This window comes from Grammomys surdaster, unplaced genomic scaffold, assembly GCF_004785775.1.
Source record: "Grammomys surdaster isolate TR1022 unplaced genomic scaffold, NIH_TR_1.0 143, whole genome shotgun sequence".
Taxonomy (NCBI): Eukaryota; Metazoa; Chordata; class Mammalia; order Rodentia; family Muridae; genus Grammomys; species Grammomys surdaster.
This window is the reverse complement of record NW_021604601.1, coordinates 6,430,591-6,457,634: the sequence shown is the minus strand read 5'-3', so window position 1 is coordinate 6,457,634 and position 27,044 is coordinate 6,430,591. Positions and strand designations below refer to the sequence as shown.

General features: G+C 39.7%; 1 protein-coding gene across 1 annotated transcript in view; it reads right to left on the bottom strand.

Annotated features, from left to right (window-relative positions):
* Positions 1-27,044, bottom strand: part of Tiam2 (T cell lymphoma invasion and metastasis 2) — a 413,516-nt gene that overhangs the window by 377,722 nt on the left and 8,750 nt on the right. The window contains 2 exon segments of the mRNA XM_028764322.1: positions 5,010-5,054; positions 9,378-9,461. Of these exon segments, the coding sequence (XP_028620155.1) occupies positions 5,010-5,054; positions 9,378-9,461 (129 nt within the window).

Here is a 27,044-nt window from a genome sequence, read left to right as displayed (position 1 = left end):
CCCTTCCAAGGGTGAAGACTACACACACAATCAACGTCAATCTTCACTAAGACTAGATGATACATAAAAATGTTCACATCTAAATGGGGAGAACAAAAGTATAATAAATGTCATTCAAAAAAGACTCATTCTCTGAGAAAATAGCAAAGGCTGGAAAAATAAATGTAGCAAAGGATGACCGACTGCTTTAGCTTCATTCTAAAACACATACTTGGAGGCTGAAGAAATGGCTCATCAGTTAAGAATCCACTCTGCTATGGCAAAGGACCAGAGTTCTGGCCCCTGTACCCACAACGAGTAGCCTCAACTGGTTTTCAGTGCAGCTCTTGAGATCCAATGCCTCTGGGCTCTAAACACAACTGCACAAATGTGGCATATGGAAACACAGACACACGCACACATTTTTTTTTTTAAGCAGTTACTTGCATAGGATCAAGGTTTCTGGAGGAAAACAGTATACCAGGAGTATTTGTCATAATTTTTATCTGTTTCCCATGTCTGCTTCATGAAAATGACAAGTGAGTCTCTTCTATTACCAACATAAGAGTAGGAAATTTAGAGGTTAATAAAAGCCAAGTGTTCAACTTAGGCAGTAACAGTTGACAGAATAGTATCAGAACCTAGAAAACCACACGCAGGCTAACAGTAGCTAAGAGTAGCCACAACAGCACTGAGTGCCTCTCACTAAAACAGAGCATCCAGATTACATTAAAACACACAATGCTGAGTGACAGCATTCAGTTCTGAATATAAGAGACAAATGAATTTGTAGCAGTCATATAAAATGGTAAGCTTCATGTGGACAAAAAAAGAGCTTGACTAATCATAATTCCAGGAATGGAGCTAAACAGACTTGTCTAGTGCATTTCAAACTGGTAAGTAACACAATTGACTAGGTACAGATAATAGAAAAGTCAGCAAATCCTGGGGTCTCCAATTCAAAAATTATTTTGTAATTCACAATAACCAAAGTTGGTTTTTTAAATACAAACACAGGGTTAATACAAGACCTGGACTCAAATAGCACTGCTAAAACTTACAGTTCCTTAGTGTCTGTAGTTCTTTGCTTCAGTCTTATAAAAAGTAGACAGGATGGCAAGATGGCTCAGCCAATAAATGCGCCTGCCACCAAACATGATGGACCTGAGTTTCATCCCCAGGCCCCACCCGGTAGAACCAACTGCAGCAAGTTGTCCTCCTCTCCACCTATGCTGCGACACATGGCACATACCCTCCTGCATGCACATGCACACAGACACAAACAACACACAAATAAATACCTAAGTGTGCAACTTAAAAAGAGCAGAGAATTATCAGAACACAGATTGTTTTCTGGCTGTATTCATTATACCAAAGTGGGAGGCCCTAGTATTCTAAGCAGTTATCCTATAAGAAGTCAGCTTTAATGTTAATTTTTCATTTGTCACCATTATCCATCACTCTATAAAATTTTAATGACTAACACACAGGCCCATAGATAACATCAAGGGGTTACATGCTTGTATTGAACTTGTATTATTTGTTTACAAAGTGTAATGCAACATGAAATGGTATAGCCAATCTGGAGAATATGTTGGAAATTTCCATAACAGAAATATTATCCCCCCCCCAAATGAAAACCTGCATTTATCCCACAACTAGAACATGGCTGTTCTCAGCCACTTCATATGGAAATCAAAAGGGAACAAGATGCTTGTTGGTGTGAATGCTTAACCTGTGGAACTATATATAGAATTAGGTGTAAAAACAAAAGGGAAGAAACTACTTTGTATATATATAACAACTGGGCTAATACTCAAGAGAGCGACGCTGAGCTTAGGACTATCTCAAATGTTAATTCTACCGGTTCAACATTCTCTATAGAGTTAAGTGAGTAATGTATTGGCTTAAAAGTTTTAGAATTTTAGAGCAATACAGAATTTGGACTTTTAGATTAGGTATGCTTAATCTATACAATATGTTGCCACTCAAAATAACTGAAAGTTAGAGGCAATCTGTTTTATTATGACATGCTGTTCACTGACCTACTAACACACACATTACTCTAAGATTAAATACTCTTAAATTAAAAGTTTATTTAACCATTACACGAATCCATAGCTCAGTCTGTATACAGGGATACAGATAAAGCACTTCACTTCCTCCCCAGACTAGCCTTACAGACGTCTTACTGAAGTCTTCTTGACATCTTGAAATACCTATCTTACTTGATCAAACATACTTCCGCCCCAAGCCCATCCATGAAAAACCATTTATCTGCAAGGCTTCTTTTCCCCCTTGAACCTAACTATTATGCAAACTGACTTTTCAATGAGTTATCAACCAGGAACTGAGGAAATGCACATCTCAGTCTCCTCCCCAAATTCACACACTGCTTTCCAGCGCAACATTCCCTACACAATTCCCACATGGTCAAATTTAAGAGTGCCGGCTTTGACATTAGACCCTTTAAAAAGATTCACACCGGTGGAACTGTTTAGTCACTAATGCTGCACTTTACACTTTGCAGTTTGATTTCATCTACATCTTATCTTTATCTAAACTACTTAATCCCAAAATGATTAACCAGTATCTTATGGAGAAAACAGGATCTTAAAAAAAGGAAAAGGAGGCAGTGGTGGCGCATGCCTTTAATCCCAGCACTTGGGAGGCAGAGGCAGGCGGATTTCTGAGTTTGAGAGTACGAAACTAGCCTGGTCTACAGAGTGAGTTCCAGGACAGCCAGGGCTACACAGAGAAACCCTGTCTCGAAAAACCAAACCAAACCCAAAAAAAAACAAAAAACAAAAAAAAACAAAGGGTTTGGAAAGGTGGCTCAGTGCATAATTAAGAACGTCTACTGCTCTTGCAGAGGACCTGAAGTTGACTCCCAGCATCCATGACAGCTCACACATGGCTACAGCTGCAGCTAATATCAGCCACACCATGGTACACACGCTTACATGCATGCAACGTGAATATCAGCCACACTACAGTATACATGCTTATATGCATGCAAGCAAAACATTCATACACACAGAGATTAAATAAAAAACTATAAGTTAAAATTTTATTTTTATTTATTTATTTATTTATTTATTTATTTATTTTGGTAGTACAGAATAGAGCTCATTTGGGGGATGGGACGGGGAGTTGAGAAGGGAGTAGAGGCAGAGAAAGAGAGGGGGAGGCCAGCCAGAACACGTGAAGTGGGGGGTGGATAGAGAGGAAGAAAGGGGACAGAGAGGGAAAGGGGCAGAACAATTTTTTTTTTATCTTTTATTTTTATTTTTTGGTTTGTGAAACATGGTTTCTAAATATCCCTGGCTGTCCTGAAACACACTATGGTGCTGGCCTTGGATTCACAGAGATCCAACTGCCTCTACTAAATGCTAGCATTAAAGATTTGTACCACGACACCCAGCTAAAATAATCTTTGTTAAAGGGGGTGGGGCGGGACAAAACCAGGTTCTATCAATTCTTCAAGACAACCCAGTTTAAAAATGGTAATCTTGTTGTGATCCCTTCACCTTCTATAATATACTGCAACCTTGCTAATTGTTAATGCTATGTATAAGTCAGTAAATTGTAAGTTTCTTAGGCATAAGTCTTAGACAGACGAACCAGAAACAAGGGTACAAAGAACTATGACAAGACACTGAGACTCTAATAAAGAAAGTCTGTGTACTAGAAAGTTCTATGTCAACTTGACACAAGCTACAGAAAGTAGCTTGAGTATCTGATAGGAAAGAGCTTCGCTCAAGAAAATGCCTCAGTAAGTCCAAGCCGTAGGCAAGCCTGTAGGGCATTTCCTTAATTAATGATTGATGTGAGAGCCCAGTCCACTGTGGGTGCAGCCATCCGGCCTGATGTTCCTGGGTTCTATGAGGAAGCAGGAGCAAGCCACTGGGAGTAGGTGAGGAAGCAGTGATCCTGCGTCCATGGCCCCTGCAGCAGCTCCAGCCTGGGTTCCTGCCCTGCCCTCCTCGAACCCTGAGCAGTGCTGTGGAAGCAGAAGCCCACTGAGCCCTCTCCTCCTCAAGCTGCTTTGCTCATGGTGTTTCATCAGAGCAATAATAACCATAACTAAGACAGTATAAGACTGTTAACTTCAACTTTTATCTGCCTTGTTTCCCGCTGGAAAAAGGAGCTAAATGATCTATAAAATAAGTTGTAGCACTGCTTAATGCATATTGGTGGCTCAGACAAAATGAATGAGCGAAACAAAGAGTTGAGAGCCGATAATTTAAGCCATATTTAACATAGACACAGAGTTGTATAAAGCTTAAAATGACTAGTCAGAACGATTTGTAACATTTGGAGGGAAAAAAAAATCAATGACACAACTTTCTAAGAGAGAACAAATTTAATAAAAATATAGGCCTAAAGGCTACCATTCTCGTATGTATCTAAACAGTGCTTTCCTTCTATTTCTCAATGAGAAATAGAACAAACAGGAGTGACTTTTGTCTTGAGAAGGAACCTGGCATGGTCTGGATGGACATCTACTTGGCTGAGCTCAACCACAGCTTGATGTCCTGATCATCTCCTGCGTGGACAATGGCAGGGACTACACTGTGCCCCTGTGTGCTACACAATCCTGTCTTACAAGGTGCTGGAGAAGGAATGCTGGTCCAGCACTCCATCAGCAGAACTACCTCTGCAACTCCTGGAGTTCCTTTTCATGAGTCCATTAAAAGAATGTAAACATTTAATTTAAAGGAGAATACTAAGGGTTGGAGGACGGCTCAGTGGGTAAGAGACAAGCACCTGCTGCTCTTGCAGAGGCCATGGGTTCAGTTCCCAGCACAAACGGTCAATCGACCAGCTCTCACTCCATCTCTAGGAGATCCAGTGCACACTCGGTACACATACATACAGGTAGTTAAAACACGCATACACATAAAAAATAGTCGTTTTAAGTAAAATCACATGTTTAAAAATAAGTAACTAATGAATAAATGAGAACATAAACATCAATACAAATTACAGAGCATCTAACCCAGGTAGTAAAGGACATATGTACTTACTTTCTGAATGAATTTCTCAACACTTTGTACCACGTGTTTATAGAACTGTAAAAAAAGAAAACACGATTCTAAAATTCGTTTGCTAGATTAAAATTTTCTGATAACCACAGGCTTAAGAAGAACTCCAAAAGTCCATTAAAACAATAACTTTAGTCAAACTTCTGGGATTCACATCATTCCACCTTTACAGCAAACTAGCCATTACACTGACTTTAAGTAATCCTCTGAAGTACTCACGCACAGTGAATGTAACTACAGTTATTACATAAAACCACTCTAGCTGATCAGGGTAGTATACATGCCTATAATCCCAGTACCAGACAGGCTCACATTAAGTGACTACAAGCTCCGGCAAATCTCAGCTACACAGTGAAACCTTGTCAAAAAGCAAAAACAAAGGAATCTTTTAGGAAAGCATGCTTTGACAAGTTGTACTGACAGCAAAGTACTGCACACTGACAAATGTTATGCTTATTCCAGAGAAGAAAAAGTAACCATGTTCTACAGTGTCATTTTAATACTTAAATTAAGGACAATAATAGAAAATGCAAGTAACTCTGACCAAGTAGTACATTAATAAACGTGAGAGCCTGTTTTAGCCTGTAAGCAGAGGGAAGAATGTGCACTGTTAATAAATCATGGAAAATTACATGAGCTGCTATCAATTATGAAAACACTTAGATTAATATACAACATAAGCCTGAAAGTAAATACAATAGAAATTGTAAACAACAAAATTTTAGTATGACAATAGTAATGCCATGACTAGAACATTTCTCTTCTGAAGAACTTGACTTACACTTCTAGTCTCATGAGCTGCTTTATAAAGGATAACCCCGGTCCTTAGATTGAAGAGACATTAAGAATTAAAGCTTTAACACTGAAATGTATACATGGGGTGACTATAAGCATATTAGTATAAAAGCAGTTTATGCAAATAAAATGCATACATATGATCAACATACTGTAGTTTGGGTGCTTTCTAAGAAAATATCTACCTTTTTAGGAGATTTGAATACAAGTATTAAGGACTGTTATCATTTAATGACATCTCAAAGTCAGGGTGTGTACTTGAGTTCGTGCATGTTTATGCCCTTGATCTCAGCCAAAAGGGTGCGAAATCATATGGGAGTAGAAATAAAGAAATCATATGGGAGTAGAAATAAAGAAATCATATGGGAGTAGAAATAAAGAACAAACAGTAACTGACCAATGGAGTCAAGGGGTAAAGCAGTACTTACCAGAATGTGCAACGCTTCCGAAACTGGAATTATTTATTAAAGGCAGTAGTAATACACCTGACAATACAGTGCACTGTAGAAACTGAGCTTCTCTCAATTGACAAAAACCCCCATTCAAACTCTACAAACTATCTCATGTCTACTATTCTCTTCTGACATCTGAAAATAGGAAATAGTGCTAGAACCTACACTTCACTGAATCTTTTAACAAGTACTCTACTGAACAGTTCTCTATGAACTAGAACAATTACTAATTTTTAGACTAGTAGTGCTTGTATTAACATACATGTTTGCATATTCTTAGAATCAGATCACTGGAGATAGTATAAACTACAACAGAATAAGTTTATACACACCAGGCCTTATCAGTTGCGCTTAAAACAGACTAACTAACCTCCTTCACAATTCTTGTGCTTGTCACCATCTTTATACCTCTTGAGTTTTGTTTTTTTTTTTTACATAAAAATATGGGGGTTCACATATACACACAAGCAAAGACAGGCAAGACGGCTTATCAAGCAGAGGTACAGGTGCTTCTCTGTCACACAAGCCTTACTGACAAGCTGAGTTTGGTCCCTAGGACCTACACAAAGGAAAAGATGAACAAATATCTGCAAGTTTGTCCTCTGATCTTTAAACATACACACACACATGCAAACTTAATTTTTTAAAACTTTAAAAAGAATCAAGTGAATTCTTCTAGTAGTAATTACTAGTAATTAGGAATTTGTTAGAGCTAATGTTTGAATCACTAAATGTTCATATGTTGGTACCTACTTAATCAGAAGCAATCATTCATTTTTAAGATCTTTGCTGGAAGGAAGTTGTAGACCAGGAGACAAGAAATTATGTATTACTGAACTTCAAAAGATTTTTTTAAACAAGTCCTATGTTCTCCAGAAAGTCCAACCTTTCCCTGTGGTTCCAGAGTACTCAAAACTCACTGCATCTGAACAACGGATAACTTTCCGTGGTCTCTTCCTAAAATTCAAGTGCTTTATACACTATGAAGCCCAATTATTTTCTTTCCACAATTTGTTTTCAGATCTATATACAACCAATAAGAGAAAAAAAAACAATACATTAATTATATTTCCAAGTCTTTTACCTAGTTATATTTAAGATTTTGCAGTCAACGTGGTGACAAAAGGCAGTATCAGAACACCTTTGCTCTATGATGTGATTATATCCAAACTAACACCTGTATGGTAAGGAAAATACTTGTTTCAAAATTTATAAAAGATTGTCTTCTTTTTGGCTTTTTTAAAGGATTCTTTTAGCCTTTATTTTCTGTGTATGAGTGCTTTCCCTACATGTACATATATGAACCAAGTGTGTGCCCGGTGGCCTTAGGGGTCAGAAAGGACTGAACCCTCTAAAACTGGAGGTGGCTGTGAGCCACCTTGTGGGTGATGGGAACTGAACCCCAGGTCCCCTGCAAAACCAGTACACGCAGGCTTTTAACCACTGAACCTCTCTCTAGCTGGAAGATTCTTTTCAAAATGTGTTTTCATGTAAATGTGGAGGTTTTCTAAGTGGTAGATTTCTTTATTTTCCACAATGAGCATGTATTAATACGGTAAAGCTGAAGTAAGTATGTAAAAGCTATTCTTTTAAAATACTAGGGAGGAGCTGGGGAAACAAGCCCGCAGGCTGGAGTTCAGTTCTCAAGCACCCACAAAAAAGCAAGGTGCGAGCCAACAGCTGCCGAAGGGACAGTTGTAACAGACATGAGAGCTTCTGTCCTATTCTGTTAAAAAGGTGTTTGTGTGTGTGTACATGTATTATGTAGATATTTATGTTGCCTTTATTCTGATCTCTTTTTCATATCATATGATACAGACTGAGATAACAGCTGAAATACTGAGCATTCCTCAAGAGACAGTGCCACTTATTCTGAAATACATAGTGCATTTGCAGTTGTATGCGGCACACTTCTATCAGGTGCAGTTATGACCTGGTGATTGTTTTCACTTGGAATTTAAGCAAGGAGAATGTGACTGTGTGTCAGGCTGTTTCACAGTTTAGATTAATCTTGGCTGCCAACTTAACTACATCTGGAATCAACTGAACATCAAATTGCAGGGCACACCTATGAAGGATTTTCTTAACCTGATCTTCTGAGGTGGCAAAGCCCGCCTAACCTCTGGGTCATACCTTCTGGTGGCAGCCCACAAAGATGACCAAGAAAGAAGGAAGCTTTGGCTTTTTCCTACTTGCCCTCATTCTTACCTGCAAGTTCATCTATCCTGTTGCTGAGGCATTTATTCTTTACTAACTTTAAACCTATTTCTTCAGGATACCAACTCAGGACTGAAAACTAGCAGCTCTCTAGATAGTGTCCAGGACTCTAGCACCAGACAGGGACAACAACCAGACTCTTGGCCTTTCTATCATGAGACGGTCATTGGTAGACTACTCAAAATACAGTCTGAAAACCATTCTAGTAAATCCCATTTAAATAAACAGAATCTCCTATTTCTTAGGGCACTCTAGTTTGTTAGAAAGGCAACTCAGTACAGTTCCAGGTCAATCTGTCATGTCTGAGAAGTTATAGATGCAGAAACTTGAGACACTTGGTCACACACATGCACAGTCAGAACAGTGGTTAAAAGTACTTTCCAAATAAAGTCCATCTTCACATCCTGTGGTGAAATGAGAGATAGCTGTCCTCTAACTGCCAGGCATCCACAAGAGTGACAAGTTAGAATTTAAAGTAGCAGCACCAGGAACAAATGACAGGTGCCTGCTGCTACTTCACCAAGTTCTTTGTTTATACAGGCGTGGACGCTGGCAGGAGGAATAGTTCCACCATCCAGTGGACAAGCCTTTCCGCCTCAATTAAGGCACAATCAAGGTAATTCCCACAGGCATACTCCAAGCCCATCTCCCAACTAATTCCAGATCATGTCAAATTGATAATTTAATACTTTCCCACAGACTATCTCAAAAAAAAAAAAAAAAAAAGAATAGGGTGGGACACAAGGCAGGAAGATGCTTGATACAGGACCCTGAATTCTACAGGACCCTTTATTCGTGTGCGTGTGCGTGTGTGTGTGTACACTCTCTCACACACACACAAGGGTTATTTTCTTCTGAAGACATGAAAGTAAAATATGTTACTCACCTTAATAGCTTTGATGGCTGCCTTTGTAATCTGGGTCATTTTTGCTTTAGAAATAGGTGGCTTATAGTCATTCAGCGAATACAACTGAAGGAAAAAGAAAAGCAAATGTTAAATATATCACAAGTGCCTCCAAACAATCATGAAACTACTAGAATTTCCATTTTTTATATTCTCAATGAGACATAAGGGACATCTTTTTTAAGAAGTCAAGCTCAGCAACACTAAGCACAGGGAATGGGCAACTACAGTCAGCCAGTACCTCACACTTGCTCTGTTGTAGTAAGTCAGAAAAAGAGAAATGTAAAACTTAAACACCTCACACACTACAAATGTGAATGCCAAATGGTGCAGCAACTTTATGACTCTGCTTAAGAGCTGGCAATGTGGCTCAGTAGGGGGAGGGGACTGCCACCAAACCTAACAACAATCTGAGTTTATTCCCAACCACAAGGTGGAAATCCAGAACCACTTCATTAATAAGCGGTCCTTCCCCAGGCTCGCTATGACACGCATCTCCCCCTTCCCCATACACACGCACACACGTATGCACACCAAATGTAAAAAACTAAATAAAACACAGCAGCATGGCAACTTCTCAATAGATACTAAAGAGTCGCCACGTGATCTAGTGAACTCCACTCCCAAATTCACACCTAAATGAGCTAAAAATAACCATTCACATTACAATCTGTGCCTCTGATGCTGAATGTGGTGGCAGACACCTTTAATCTCAGTACTCGGGAAACAGACAGGCTGATCTCTTGTGAGATTGAAGTTAGCTTGCTCTACATAAGCAAATTCCAGAACAGGCCAGCCAGGGCTATAGAGAGAGAGATTCTGCCTCAAAAAAGAAAAAAACCTTGCACCGGATAACTGCAGAATTACTCATATAAAATCTGTCAAAAACTCATTGAAAAATAGCAACAACCCAAATGACATGAAGTGATGATAAATACGTGCTATGTATTATTAACTGTCAGCCGTAAAGAGGAATTAGAGCCTAGGGAGAAGTGAGATACCTCAAAATTGCCCATTTTGGCCTCAAGCTGGCAATCCTTTTGCCTTGGCCTACAGAATGGTTAAGATTACAAGCATGTGTAACTATTGTGCCTGGCCCATGAAAACACTATACTACCTTAAAAAGAAAACTGGGTGTGTAGCTCAGTAGTAGAACACTTGCCTAGCATGCTTGAGGCCCTAGGTTTAATTTCAGGTACTAGGAGAACGGAGGAAAACTTATGATTAGCAATTGTTTTGAAGGTAAAGAAAATATTCTAGAGTTAATTGTGATTATGGTTGCACAATATACCCGATGGTGGTGAATATACCCGATGACCATACTGAGATGGCTGGCTTTATCTGTGAATTTTATCACAATTAGGCTTTCTAAAGCCAGGCATGGCAGTGCACAGCTCTAAGCCCAGCATCTGAGAGACAGATGTAGGAAGGTCTATGAGTGTTGAGAAAAAGTCTGGTCCATACTAAGTGTGCCAAGCTAACTACGGACAGACAGTGAGCCGTAATGAAAGGGGAAGGGTAGCAAAGAATAATCAATAAATAAACCTTTCTAAATCTCAAGGAATCTAACGGTTCAAAACAATCTGCCTCTTGATCTGTTTTAAAACTCCTAATATAATGCTCAGAGAGAAAACAGTTTGCCCTCTGGGCAAAACCAAACTACATTTAAGGCACCGGCTGTTTCCATCAGCCAGGTCAGCCTCCCTCCTCTCTGTTCTTGGCTCTTGCACTCTTCTCAGGTCCCTGCCATTCCTCTTAAAACGAGACTTACTCTCTCTAGTCTGTTCACATACTCTCTCCCAGGGCCTGCCCACTAATGTGTACCACTCCCTAAGTCACCAATGAGGAAGGTGTCTATAGTCCCCTTTATGTCTTCATGGTCTCACCAGTCACTTTTGAAGTCATTAATCTCCCTGATTATGTCTAATATTTGATTTTTCAAAAAAGAACTGCTACAAAGTTAAAGATGATGGTGACTGACACTAATAAGCAATATAAGAAGTTAACTGGCTAACTACAGCCCAACTGTGCAATCTACAGCACAACAGGAAGCAATCTAAGATTCCAGTTAATATAACAAGCAGCCTTTCTCTTCATTGTCCTCTAGGGGGACCCATGTGTCCATTACATCATCTGACTAGAATCAGGCCCCAAAAGACACTAAGATTGACTCCAAGTATGGTAGTGGAGTGTAAAAAAGGAGGCTTGGACACATTTGTGGGCAACAAACAGAATAAAGTTGTTCTTATGTGGCCAGCAGTGATAGTTCACACCTTTAATTCCAGCACTCAGGAGGCAGAGGCAGGTGAGTCTCTCTGAGTTCGAGGCCACCCTGGTCTACAAAGTGAGTTCCAGGACAGCCAGGGCTACACAGAGAAACCCCATTTTGGAGATGGGGGAAATGCTCTCATGCTAACACTTTAGACGTTTCTCAGGAGAGGGCAAACTAAGTTCCTTGGATGCCTGCCTCATGCAATCACAGGTACACTGTAAACGCTCCTGCTGCCCATGAGGGCCGTCACCTAGATCGCACAGCAAGCATCACATTCTAGAACCTCCAAAAGGAAAAGCTGAGAGGACTCTCCTCACTCAAGTGTTTCATTATGCTGACAGAGCGAGCGCTGACGAGTGAGGTGTATGTAGTGCTAACAGATCACCACATCTGCTCAGCTCTACTCGTACAGCAAGACACAAATAAACTGAACCAAAATAATCAAATTCTATGGTAAAAGAAGTTAGTAACAAAAACCAACCTTTGAATCTGAGTAATATCTTAAGTGTAGTCTTTCCTCTTTTTGATAAACAATACAATCTCACTAGAGAGCATTCTCCTACCTCCAACATACTGAGACTCATCACCCAATTTTAACATAACATTCATACTATTTCAAACAGTTTTTTTTAAAGACAAGGTTTCTCGCCGAGCAGTGGTGGTGCACGCCTTTAATCCCAGCACTTGGGAGGCAGAGGCAGGCGGATTTCTGACTTCGAGGCCAGCCTGGTCTACAGAGTGAGTTACAGGACAGCCAGGGCTATACAGAGAAACTGTGTCTCAAAGAGGCTGGCCTCGAACTCAGAAATCCACCTGCCTCTGCCTCCCAAGTGCTGGGATTAAAAGTGTGCACCACCACTGCCTGGCTCAAACAATTTTTAAAAACCTTTTCATGTCCTTGCTGATTTGATTAATACCCAATTAATCCTATGGCTTTGGAAGAGCCTTACAGAATTTATTATAGGTCATGTCCCAGAATCCTCAAGAGACATGTGGCTATGCATCAGTGCAGGTTTATCTGTGCCTTCAAGGCTGAGGACTTGAGAAAGTACGAATCTAAAATAAAAGTAAATAATTCACCTCTTTCCAAAATAACCTTTTAGGACTCTGAAAACATGATCAATGTCTCTCAAATCTCCAATCAAAAAACTGTTCACAGGTTCCTGCCAATACAATCTTGACACTTTCAAAACTGCATGCTGACCAGACATGGTTGTTTCTTCTGCCTGTTCAGAAGACAGTAAATAACTTGCACAACAAAAAGAAGGAAGAACAAGAAGCAACAGGTAAGAGATGCCAGCTTCTAGAAAATGAAGTCACTATCTGATGAGCCCGGGAAACCACAGCCACAGCACACACATCAATACAGCCGCTGGACAAACACATCCTCCTATGGTCTCGCTAGTCACAGGGAACCAATGTCCCATCCTATTACTGTACCACCAACCACTGTCTCAGACCCAACCATCAGTGGTATCAAAACTAGCCTTGGTGACATGAAGACAAGTGCTGAAAGAACTTAAGTGTGAAGTTCAAATCTCTTGCTTATGTTACCTTGAAAACTGTATTTCATTATTTACTCTAGTCCACTAGAGCACCTATCATTTCCACAGTTTGTTCTCTTCAAAATTCTTATCTTGAAGTCCCAAACCCCACTCTATTGGAGGTGATTCAATGACATCCTATGTGACAGCTCCACTCTCACAGGACTGTCTCGTACAAACTAAGCACTGCATGGCTTTTGCTCACACATACACAGTCGTCTCATGCACCCAAGCTCTCTGCACCCCATCCTCCCTTTCTCTGTGAGAAGGCAAATATGCATCAGCCAAGAAGAGTTTCTCCCAGGAACCCATGATCAGCACCTGGAGCCTTCACTGCCTAACCTCAATAACTATAAAAAAAAACAATTTTCAATTGTTTAAGACATTATTAAAAAAATGGGTTACATGAAACTTTCCTACCAAAAGCATGTAACTGTTATTAGTAAATCAATTAGAGCATTGGGGAAAAGAATAAAGTATAGCCATAGCTCTTATGAATGTATGTCCTCCAAATTGAACAGTCTCTTCAGTAAAGAAAGGTGAGGACTACCACATTCAGAAAATTCAACAGGCAGGATACACACAGAGGTTAAGAAAGTTCATAAAACTATCAGACTCAGGAAGGTCTAAGATTCAGGCTTCATCATGCTGGATGGGCCAGCCCTTCAACAGTGCAGCTACCTGTGAGCCATCACACTACCAAAACTAACCCTAATAAACTTACTGCTTCCTCCAGATGGGTGCAACTGCTTCTTCGATCTGTCAACAGTGTGCTATCTGAGATAAAGGTGTTTATTCATTTCTTCCTAGGAATAGTCAGGCAACACAACTGGTGTCCAAGCAGATTACCATAACCAAAGTAAGACAAAGAGACGTCCCACAGCCCCTGAAATGGATGGTAAAACAAGCAGATAAGGCCAATCTGTCTGAGGGTGGAGAATCCATAAAGGGCAACCCCAATACGACTGCTTTTCCCCAGTATGTGGTAAAGGACATGCCTCCTTGTTGTAGTAATTGTTCTGTATCCGCTGTGGTAAATGACACAAGACTACTGGTAGAGCCATCTGAGGAGAGCATCCTTTAGGACAGGAGAGGATATTCCAATAGCATTATATAAGCAGCTGTAGTGGCAGCTGTATGTCTTTATTTGGGCTATAAGGTATGCAACTGAGGCTCATCTTTCTGTCTACAAAGAACATGTCCTATAAGAAAGGAATTAGCAGCCGGGCAGTGGTGGTGCACACCTTTAATCCCAGCACTTGGGAGGCAGAGGCAAGCAGATTTCTGATTTCGAGGCCAGCCTGGTCTACAGAGTGAGTTCCAGGACAGCCAGGGCTACACAGAGAAACCCTGTCTCGAAAGAAAGAGAGAGAGAGAGAGAGAGAGAGAGAGAGAGAGAGAGAGAGAGAGAGAGAGAGAGAGGGAGGAATGAATGAATTAGCAAAACAACTAAAAACAATGGACACTGTCTTAAAGAAAATAGAAAATAAGGAAGGATGACATACATGAAAGTATTGGTCTGCTGTTTGCTACAGCTAGTGAGAGGCTAGAGAAATACAAATCATATCTGTCCTTAAAAACCCTTATCATCGATACAAAGATTTGTACCCTGGGGTAAAAATTAAACAGTGAAAGAGACTGTGAAACAGAAGACAGTCAGGAGCTAGTGAAGTGGCTTCTGTGTAAAGACACTTGCTGCATAGGCCCAGCAACCAGAGTCTGACACCTTGGATCCAAGAAGGAAGAAAGCTAAGAATTTATTCCATAAAATTGGCCTCTATGCTCTACACACCTACCCACATACTAAATATGTATTTTTAAATTAAAAACAAAAGAGATACTTCTCAGATCTGACATTGAATATCGGATAGACAAATCAGAATGTAGATGAGGCCCTTAACAGTGAATCATTACAGAAACTACAAAACACAGGAATCCATCTAAACTGCTTCAATTAGGACAGACTAGAGGTTAGATTAAATCGATTAAACTAGAATTCCCCTGTCCTTTTCATAAACCTGCTCATGAGACTACGGGACACAGGGCAGACAAGCTCAGTCTTAAAGCCAGGGAAAGAAGAAACCAGACAATACCTACCTACACATCTGACCCTGAGACAAGGCAACCCAATCTGAGGCAGTATGATAAAAATCGAATCGATAGACTGGCTCATACAAGCCAGAGACACTGCTACAGTCTGCTAAGGTCCCATAAACATGAGCAGGAAGCAAGACACACCGATATTACTGAGGAAAACTGGGTGTGTGAGAGGCAGGCCCTACCAAAGTTAAAAAGCTAACTCAGCGGGTCCCTCACAACTGCAACAGGAGCTTCAGCAGCATGACTGAGCCCACGGGGAGGAAAGGAGAACTAGGCGATGGGAGTTCTGTTGAGAGGACTGTGTGAGGTTCAAAAGCTGCTAAAGCACTCGGGGAGACACCACCAGGGTAACAGAGGGGTCTGCCCTAGTCTCTTCAACATAAACATAACAAGATATACGCTGAAGGGGAATTTCTTAAAAGGAAATGTCAGAAAGCCAAATGCGCATTCGTGAGTCTCTAGGAAGGTTTCAAAGCCTGAGCAACAATTCACCAAAAGGTAAAAGGAAGAGTAAATGATACAGTGGTATAGGTTTAAAAAAAAAAAAAAAACAACAACTTGGAAAGGGAGGGGAATTAGTGCCCTGGACTATGCAACAAATTATACTGAGGTAGAGGTAGGCAAAAATGTGGCCCTGCTTCCTCTGGCCCCTAGCCAAGCAAACAACTGCTAGACAACCCCACTGAGCTGTAAATTTTTCTATTCACCTGATGTAGTCATTGTTTCTGAGGCTTACTGCCTCTGTTTACTAACCTAGGTCTAACCCTGGAAGCTTCTGGCCTCCATACAATCTAACCTAGGCCTGGGATGTTTTCAGCCTCTAACTAAGACTGAATATACTCCCCTTTCTTGTTCTCTCTGATCTCTGGCTGGCTGGTTCAACTCAGCTGTTCCGCTAAACTCCTCTCCAAGATAACTGATTCAAACTGGCTTCTCTCTCAGCTTTTGACTGAATTACTCTGCTTGGCCTCATACTAACTCTGGCAATCTGTTCTAATTGTCAGGCTCCTTCTCTGGCTCATTCTGTCTTCATCTGTGTTTAGCTTGTACTTCCTCTAAAGCCTGTCTCTGTACAACCGTCCTGATAAAACTGCCTCCCCTTTCTCTCTGCACTACTCTCTCTTAAGTCACCTCTCTTTCCTGTTCTTGTGAGAGTTTTACATATCCTATTCTGTCAAATCTTTCTCTGATTTGTCACGTTGCCACTCAAAAGGACAGCCATGGATGTTCAAAGACCCTGCTCATCCTTTGCAAGAAGGTTTCATTATATAATACCAATCACTGGGTATTGCAAATCCAGAAAACACTGAAAGAACAAAACTAATTAATTTAAATAAATGCACCCTGTGTAAACAAACAAACAAACAAACAAAAACTGAAACACAGAAGCTACAATGTTGTTAGTAATAATGAAAATCCCTGTGCCCACAGTGGGCTATATCCCTATGAATTATCGGTCAGAACGTCCTGCCCCTATACTTTATAAATCAAAAAGGCTATGGTCACTGATGCTGGTTGTATGCACAAATTAAGATGGTAAGTCAGTCTTGTTTGTTTTGCTATCACAGCATAGACCTGCTTGCAGAAACTGGAGAACTCCAACTGTTCATTAGTTGGCTGACTTTCTGGAATACACTCTACAATCCTGCTTGATTATAGACTCTACACACTATGAAGATACTGGGCAAGACATGTCTGCAGGTACAATGGTGACAGTGATGCATGAGACCACCTAGTTTCTGATTAACTTTAAAGCTACCTTCTGTTGAGGAAACCGTATCTGTTACTGTAAGCCAGGATAAAACGCTGTGACTGGGGAAATCCTAGGATTTCCTCAAAAGGAGACTAACTGCTTCTGTTGTGCATCTGTATTTAGTCCCCTCTGTTCAGGAAGGACAGTTTTCTTTGTAACACTGTGGCTACTGCAGAAACTTACAACCAATCATACATAAACACTACTGGCCCAATCTGAGCCAGAAGTTGGGGGTTAAGTCATCAGACACATATATGCCTCCCTTTCCAAGCTCAGAGCATTACACAAGAGATGGCAGATAAAATGCTAAGATACAGAGGGAAAATGGAGTGCTTGGTAGATTATTTCTTCAAACTTGTGTGAGGTTCACCTAACATGGGCACACGGAGAGCTCCAGGTTACTACAGTTTAAAGAATCATTAGTGTAATCTACAAAAGCCTATGTGTTGTACATTTTAATAGATGAAATGTATAGTGTGAATGTCTCAATAAAGCTGTTATCTAAAAACTAAAATAAAGCAAAGCATGGTGGTGCACACCTGTAATCCCAGCACTCAGGAGGCACAGGCAGGGGAACCTGAGTTTGAGGCCTGCCTGGTCTGCAGCGTGAGTTCCAGGACAGCCAGAGCTGTCCTGATAAGAAAAATGATAAAGAATGAGATGAATATGGTTCATGTGGCTGTCATACTTAATGAATTTTGTCACGGAACTTCATAATTATTTTATTTAGATAACTGACATTTTCTTAACTCTTCTCAAAAATTTTACTAAGAATCTTAGTCTTAAAAGCCATGTTTTAAAGAGTCAGGGCTGGTGGCAGATGTCACATATTTTGGCAATTACTCAGACTGGACGTTCAAAGGCAAAGGCTGATTTCCTGATTTCCTACTTCATACTGAAGGATTCAGGACAAAGTAATCCAAAGGTATCTTCTTTGGGAGGTGGAGGGGAAACAGAATATGTAGTTATAAAACAACAGAACAAAAAATTATTTATAATAAACTATTATCAACATAGGTAACCTTTTTAAAGGAATGCTTATCTTTCCTGTTAAAACATATTTTAGTTACATTTGTGTGTGTATGCAAGCAGAAGTCAGAGGACAACTTGTAGGAGTTCTCTCCTACCATATGGGTCAGATAATCTGCCTTGACAGCAAGTGGCTATTAACCACTGAGTTATCTCTGACTGACCATTATTTTCTATTTCAAAATATTTTAATAGAGAAAATCTGTAATGTTTTTAAAACCACAAAGAAAAAAAACAAAATATGTATTATCCAACAATACAGCATTCATTCAAAAATCTCACCACCAACAGGAATGTAAGATAGGCCAGCCAAGTCTGTCATTAAACTCACATGCTTCTGGAGGTAGACAATAATCTAATGAACTAACAGGAAGGTACACAGTGAGGACTCTAACCGCATACAGAAGAGTATGCAATACTGTTCATCTTTCTCTGAATAAAAAATAAATAAAACTTTAAAATACTTATTTTCCTAATATCCTAAGCTAAAGCAGTTTGAATAGCAGACCTAGTATTTAGCATGTGACTACTGGGGGGGGGGCGCACAATGGCACAGTCAAAAATAAATAAAAATGGCTATCAACACTGCTGTAACAACAATATGAGTCTTGATGTTTTACAGCTAGTCATCCTGCCTATGGGCTCTAAGCACTCTCACATGAGTAGTCATTAAATTAAGAATCCTATTTTTCAAGTATGGTAATTGACTAAAGATAGCATCACAGTTTTTGAATACTACTTGAAAGGAAAATATTTTAGAATCTAAGTTCAAAATTGCATTTGTAGCAAAAAATAAACATCATCTCTCCCTATAAACATTACTTAAGGAAGTATATTTAAGCCACAAAGACTCGTGTACATAAGTCCTTTCAGTCAGCACATGTGTGCCTCCTTTCCAAACCCTTGGACTGAGAGGCCTGAAAGCACACAGCTCTGGTCAAGATAGACGGAGTAGGTAGAATTCATGTCCCCTTCTGCAGCCCCTCTGACATCATCTGAAAACTCTGGGCTAAACAAAAACCCTGTCTCACAAAAGAAAAAGGTAAAAAAAAAAAGGGGGGGGGAGGGGAGGGAAGGAAAAAGACAATGTCTAACATCAAAGTGAAAGCTCATTCTCACCCTCCCTCCCTTCCTCCCTCCCTCCCTCCCTCTCTCTCTCTCTCTGTCTCTCATATACCTGACATACACAAACACCAGGTAAATCCAGGTAAATCTGTCTACTACAGTGTAAGAGGCTTAAGACAAACTTTATTAATCTGCAAAAGACACCAATAGAGTCATCAAGAAACTTTAAAAACATGATAAAATACCCATGCTCCAGTAAATCATCTCACACCTCTGTGCAAGCAACCCTCATTAAGCTGAGTGGGCCACTGAAAAGAAGGGCATGTAAGAGGATGTGTTAGCAGAAGGAGGCTTCACAGGAAGTGGGAAGGACACAGAAGGTATCTCCAGCCCTCTTATTTCTTATATATATAAGTGTTCTTATATATCTTAGAAATAACAGAAATGTGGGGCTAGAGAGATGCTTCAGTGGTTAAGAGCACTGAGATCCTGAGTTCAATTCCCAGCAACCACATGGTGGCTCACAACCATCTGTAATGGGATCCCATGTCTTCCTCTGTTGTGTCTGAAGATAGCTACAGTATACTCATATAAATAAATAACCCTTTTAAAAAAATAACAGAAATTTCTAATACATTAAATAATAAATGTAAACATTTTAATTCATCATAATATCCTAAACATAAGAGCTAAATACAGAAACAGGGAAAATGTTCAAAAAAATTGCCAATTAGATATAATAAGCATAAATAATTTTCTAATAGCAAAACAAACCATACCATCTCTCCCTCTCCCAGCCAATAAAATGTCACACTATGTACTCAAAGCTACCATCAAACTTGTGGCAATCCTCTTATCTCTGTGCCATCAAACCCTGCTTCAACAGAAAAAACAAAGTACATTGACTGACACTGCTATCAGACTTGGTGACTACTTAATCAGGACGCATACTATATTTTGTATTGTAAGCCACACTAAGTATTTTTCAATTTACTTTTATTCCATGGGTAAGAGTGTTTTGCCAGCATAGTGACAGTACACTGTGTGTACCTGCTGCCAGTGGAGGCCAGAAAAGGGCATCGGACTGATACCCTGGAACCAGAGTAGTAAGGAGTAAGCAGCCTCATACTCTGTAGGAGGAACATGTGCTTCTAACTACCCTACCATCTCTACAGCCCCAAGAAACTGTTTCCTGAAAGACAATGCCATAGCCCACAGCTATTAAAATGTAGGATTAGGAAATTACAAGGTTAAAAAATAATTATTAAACTCTCTAGGTAATACTACTTGCCCAAAGCAAAATCTCTCAAATAACCTTCAAGGCCAGCATAGTCTACAGAGCAAGTTCCAGGACAGCCAAGGCTACACAGAAACCCTGTCTCCAAACACTTCCTCCTCACAAAAAAAAAAAGATTAACAAATATAAAGTAGCACAAAAAGTACTGTGGTAGCAAATAAGACTTTGTGTATTGAGACAAGGATGGAAAAGTGAATCCCTCCTTACATCTAAAACCTTAGCCTAATGCCAGTGGTTTACAAAACTACCCAGGGCTATCTCTCTCCCTCTCCAGCTATCTTAGAAACTCTGACCTCATATTAAACAACAGCCAAGAAAGTTGTTTTTATCTTTTTTTCGTATCTTCCACAATGGCTAAAGTTTACCTAAGTACATACACGTGGACCCTAAAAGTAATTAGCCCAATATAAGCTAGCAGAATGAATTAACACAACTTTTCATAACTAAATTCACTTGAATGCAGATTGACTTCAGTCAAAGATGAGTAATGCCAAAGCCATGGGAACTGGTATAAATTTCTTCCCGCATTTTTACTTTCAAAAACTTGGTACTCTGCTGTAGTAGGACTGAAGGCTTTCCTGGAGTCACTCACCAACATGAGGATACAGATGAGAGAAGGAAAGATCACTGCAGCACAATGCTCCCCTCAAATGACCCCCAACGTCATCTGTGACGTTTTATAATAATTTGGGGGAGTAGGCAAGACAGCTGAGGGGTAAAAGCGCTTCTGATATAGCCTGATGGCATGAGTTCAATCCCTGGAACACATACAGATAAGGACACTGCACAGAGCATCCTCTGGCCTCTGCATGTGCACCATGACACCACGCCCTATGCATAACTGCCACGTGTACTCTGTGTCTCTCATTTACTCGATACTGTCATGTAGAAAGCCTTATAGTCAAACTCTGTAACAAGAGAATCCATTTTAGAGAAAGTGCTTTTAGTTTTTGTTTTAAGACAGAGTCTCTCTATGGAGGCCTGGCTGACCTAGAACTAGTTTATGCAGACCAATATGGCCTTTGAACTCACAGAGATCTGCTTACCTCTGTCTCTCAAGCACTAGGATTGAAAGTATGTGTCACAATGCCCAACTAGAAAGTTTTAAAAACGTAAGTGATTTATGTAAAACTGAAGAGATGATTTTTACTTAAATTACAAAAAGACTAGAAGCCAGTGTAAAAGGACAACAGCAACTCAAAGGAGAAGGAATTCCTGCACAGATTCAAGATTTAATGTGGCGAATAAAAAGGATGGAAAGGCTAATACATGAAAAAGCAGTTTACTGGGTTTTACAACTGAAGAAGATGGAGGAAATCCCAATTTTCTGTGTCAAGATTTAGGAATATGTCTTTATTTCTGATGTAAACTGAGGTCTAAAAGCAAGAAGTAAGTAAGATGAGGAGAAATGTGGATTAGGCTGAAAGAAAACTATTGCCAACATGATTGCAAAGTATCTAGACGAGGTAGGACTGACTAAAACAAAATCAAAAGAGGCAGTCATTCCTGAAGAGGCAACAGATGAGATAAAGACATGCTGACAGCTAGCAGAAGTCAAACAAGAGCTACAGATCTTCAGCTCAAACCTTAAGAGGTGCGAAGACCCACTATGAAGACCTGAAAGAACAGCTCCAGGCAAAGAGAATGTTCTTCAGACCTGAGGCACTTGGCAATGACTCAACTGTGCCAGGACCACTCAACCGCCTTCTCCTTCAGAAAGGCCTGAGAAAGATGGTTAGTATTTGAATTGTCTCGATTTGTAAGGAGTGGCAACCAAATTAAAACTTGTATAGAGGCCGGGCGGTGGTGGCGCACGCCTTTAATCCCAGCACTTGGGAGGCAGAGGCAGGCAGATTTCTGAGTTCGAGAGTTCGAGGCTAGCCTGGTCTACAGAGTGAGTTCCAGGACAGCCAGGGCTACTCAGAGAAACCCTGTCTCGAAAAACCAAAAAAAAAAAAAAAAAAAAAAAACTTGTATAGAAGTACATCAAATATGTTATAGACTCTTGGCTCACAGAAGTGATGTAGTTTCCAAGACAAAACTAGCCAAGTATGGAGGCCCACACCTATCAACCCCAGTATGGGAACCAAAGCAGAGAGAGTTTCAAGGCAGCTGGGCTATGGAGCGAGCCCTTGGTTAAAGAACAAACAGAGCTGGTAGGAGCACTCAAGCTCTTCCAAAGGATCCAGGTCAATTCCCAGAACGTGAATGGCAGCTCAGAGCCCTAACTTCAGGCCCCGGACATGAAAGTGATACACAGATATACATGCAAATTAAACACTCATACACATACATAAAAATAACTAAGAACCACAAAAACATGAACAAAAAAACAGACAGAAAGGCAGAAAACAAGTCTACCGCTTGGAACCATATAAATCTACACAACTGAATTGATCCCTAGATGGACTGGGGAAACACACTAATAACCTAATAACCAAACACTCTTAACCAAAAACTTAAAAAGAGTTTGTGAATCTACTTACCACACAGTTTGATAAAATTCACCTAAACATGAATTTTATACAATCCTCTATAAGGCTTTAGAGCTCAAAATCCTTTACAATGAGTCAATAAGAAAAACTGAAACACCAACTCTGCCTTTCTTCCTCAAACTAAAGGGCACACTACTTTGAGTTTGGACAAAGTATTACAAAAAAAACCAGCATGCCCAGAAAATGCTGTGGAACTTTTAAATTATTAAAAAGCTATCATTCCCTACACTCTTACTACTTCCTGCTATCTTCAAAAATAACCACTGTTAGAGGCTGGCAGGCTACCTTCCAAACTTTCCATATGTATGCATTTTCATCTATGCAAATGTTCAGTATGTATGGTATAGTGGTTTGAAAGAAAATGGCCCCCATGGACCCATAGCACCATTAAGAGGTATGGCCCTGTTGAAGTAGGTGTGGTCTTGTTGGAGGAAATACATCACTAGGGGAGTGGAAGGCTTTGAGACTTCCTTTGCTCAAGCTCTGCCCAATGTGGCTGACAGTCTCCTTAGGCTGCCTGGGGATCCAGATATAAACTCTCAGCTCCTTCTCCAGCACCATGTCTGCCTGCTTGCCACCATGATTATAATGGGTGAAACCATTAGCCCCAACTAAATATTTTCCTTTATAAGCTTTCGTGATCATGGTGTCTCTTCACAGCAATAAAACCCAACTAAGACATGTGTGAATGTATATGAATATAAAACAGACATGTTACACATCCTAGTAAAAATTACATTCTTTATTACTGTTTAAGGTTGAGTTTTTTAAAAGCTTTGCTAGACCTAGTAAAACAACAAAAACCTTGGTAATATTGACCAAAGTTAATGTTGATCCAAAATACTTAAAGTTCAAATATTGTTACTGTCTATCAATGAACAAACTTGGTTAGCTGTCCTCCAATTTGGAAAATATGCACAACATAAACTAGCAAATTCTTTTGAGCTAAATGTCTATAAATTTTACCTGTTACTAAAATATGTAAAAAGGCCAAGATGCTTTCCTGGACAACAAGATATTCACAATTATACTACAGGCTTCAATATTTTACTTTGAAAAATTGCCTTTCCTTCATAGTTTCTTTTAAACACCAAATTCTATAAATATTCTTTAACTCTCCAAATGCTTTATAAAATTATTAGATTTTCAAACATCAAACCAAGTAAAAGTAGCTAAAAGCTACTATTACTTCTATTTTTTAAATGAATCAACTAAATCTAAGTTTAAAAAAAATATTCACTGGGATGAATAGCTAATCGATCCTCTAGGGTCCTGTCTAATAGTCCTGAGTGGTAGACTTCCACATCTCTCCTTGCACAACTGATATTTTGTCTGATTTCCTTTGAAAGCAGTCACGCTTTTTAAAAAAATCCATCCTGGACAGGTATGCTAACACAAACACCTAGAATCTAGCAGTCGGGAGGCAGAAGCAAGTGAATCTCTTGAGTCTGAAGAACCTGGTTACACAGTAAGTTCCAGGCTAGCCAAGAATACATAGTGAGACTCTTGTCTTTATAAAAAAAAAAAATCCATCTCATTAAACCAAGAACAACGAATTATGTAAATGTATGAATGTAGCTAGGCATGGTGGTTAACAGATCTATAATTCTAGCACTGGGGAGGCTGAGGCAGGAGGATAACTGCATAGTGAGTGCGAGTTTCAGCCTGACTACAGAGACAGACAAATGAGACTAAGAAGAAATAAAAAGGCTATTAATTTGTACTGGTTTGGCTACTCAGAAGTTATATAGCCTGAATAAAGTGTGAGAACTCATCCTCCAGTCCACTGAATGACATCAATTGTAAGCATATTGTAGATCAGTTCTCAATCTGTAGGCTGCAGCCAACCCCTCGGGGGTCGAATGAAACTTTTACAGGGGTCACATCAGATATTTGCATGACAATTCACAACGGAAGCAAAATTACAGTTATGAAGCTGCAATAAAATAATGTTACGGCTGGAGTCACCACAGCATGGGGAACTGTATTAAAGGGTCACAGCATTAGGAAGGTTGAGGACCACTGCTATAGACATAGAAGGGTTCTCAGTATCAGGAAAGTAAGTGCATATGCAGCTTGTGAAGGTCTGATGAACTCACGGCTTTGCAGATGTGTCCGGAATTATGTTTGTATGCATGTAAGATAAAATGTCTAGCTTGATCTGACAACACACATAGAGCCACCAAAAGAAGCTTGGGCATCTTGGAGAAATGGCCAATCAAGGTTTGGACAGAAATAGCTTACTGTATTAGAAAATAGGGGAATATTCCAAAACCTGATGAGCACTTGTCAAAGTGCCCATGGTCAGCTTGAAGAAGCTCTGATGGGTTAAAATGGGCCATGGAAGATCTTTAAAGGCCAATGAATAAAAAAGAATTCATGAATTTAGTTTACAACAATGTACACAATTATATAAGACAAGAAAAAGCTCTCACAGACGCAAAGAAATACAAACACAACAAACTTAAAAAATAACACTTGGTGACTACATTAGTACTAGCCAACCCAGGCAAGAAATAAATGTATGCTAAAACAAGTGGGCAAATTTTGGTGTTGCTTTTTATATTTACATCAAAATATCTCCCGAATAAGAGACATGGTACAAAGGTAAAGAAAGCAAAGAAACCTGTAGCCAAGAGTCACATTCCTGCTAATGACACAGACACTGTAAATGAAGATACACAATGTTACTTCTGAAGGATTCCTGACAAAGATGCAGAACATGAACGAACCTGAGCAGCAGACAGTCAATATGGAGAGAATTCTAAATTGTCCTGCTGTCATCCAACACCACCACCTAAAACTCATGGAAAAAAAACCAGCAAACTGTTTCAAATTAAAAGAGGTGAGACAATCATTAAGACATGGTGTAGGAATTATTCTATAAGAAAGACTATGGGTACAATGTACAGTGAAATTTGGAAAAGATCTCCAATAATAATTTCATCAATATTAACCTCCCAATGAATTAACACTGTATTATGATTAAGTAAATATCTTTTTAAAGGAAAATAAATGGCTATTCAGAGGTAACCAGCACTCTGGATTAGAATTTACTCACAGATATTCAGGAAAAATTGTGTTTGTGTGTTATATATAAAGAGAAAGAAGAAGTAAATATGTTTAACACTCTGGGGCTGGAGAGATGGCTCAGCAGTTAAAGAGTACTTGTTGGTCTTTTGAGGACTCAGGTTCAATCCTCAGCACCCACACAATGTCTTGCAGCCATCTCTCTAACTCCAGTTCCAGGGGACCTGGCACTCTCTTCTGACTCTGTCAGGCATCCATTCGATGCTCATACATACAGGCAAAGCACTCAAATACATAAGAAAAAAAAATAAATTGTTTTTTAAAAAAGAATAGATGAAACTTACATCTAATTTTTTTTTCTTCCAACTTTCCAATGGGTATGTTTCAAATAATTAAGAAAAAAAAACTGAAAGTTGTATGTGGCCATGATGTCAATAAAGTTACTAAAAAAGTCCCCTTAGGGGTAGTGGTGGCGCACGCCTTTAATCCCAGCACTTGGGAGGCAGAGACAAGCGGATTTCTGAGTTCGAGGCCAGCCTGGTCTACAGAGTGAGTTCCAGGACAGGCAGGACTACACAGAGAATTCTTGATAAACCAATAAATAAATAAATAAATAAATAAATAAATAAATAAATAAATGGGGCTGGAGAGATGGCTCAGCGGTTAAGAGCACAGACTGCTCTTCCAGAGGTCCTGAGTTCAAATCCCAGCAACCACATGGTGGCTCACAACCATCCGTAATGAGATTGGATGCCCTCTTCTGGTGTGTCTGAAGACAGCTACAATGTACTCATCAATAAAATAAATAAATAAATATTTAAAAAAAAAAAAAAAAAAAAAAAAAGTCCCCTTAGAAGAGGCCTGCTGCAGAGGGTCTTCTAATCCTCCACCATCATGCCCAGGGTAGGTTAGTTTGGACTCTAAGCCTCTAGAATCCTCATGACAGTCCTTCAAACAGAACCTGTAGGCTGGGGCTTATTTGGCAGCCAACTATCTGAAGTTGAGGGCCTATGACAGGGCTCCTCTGTAAATGTCAACTCAGAACCTTTCCATTTCTGAGCAGC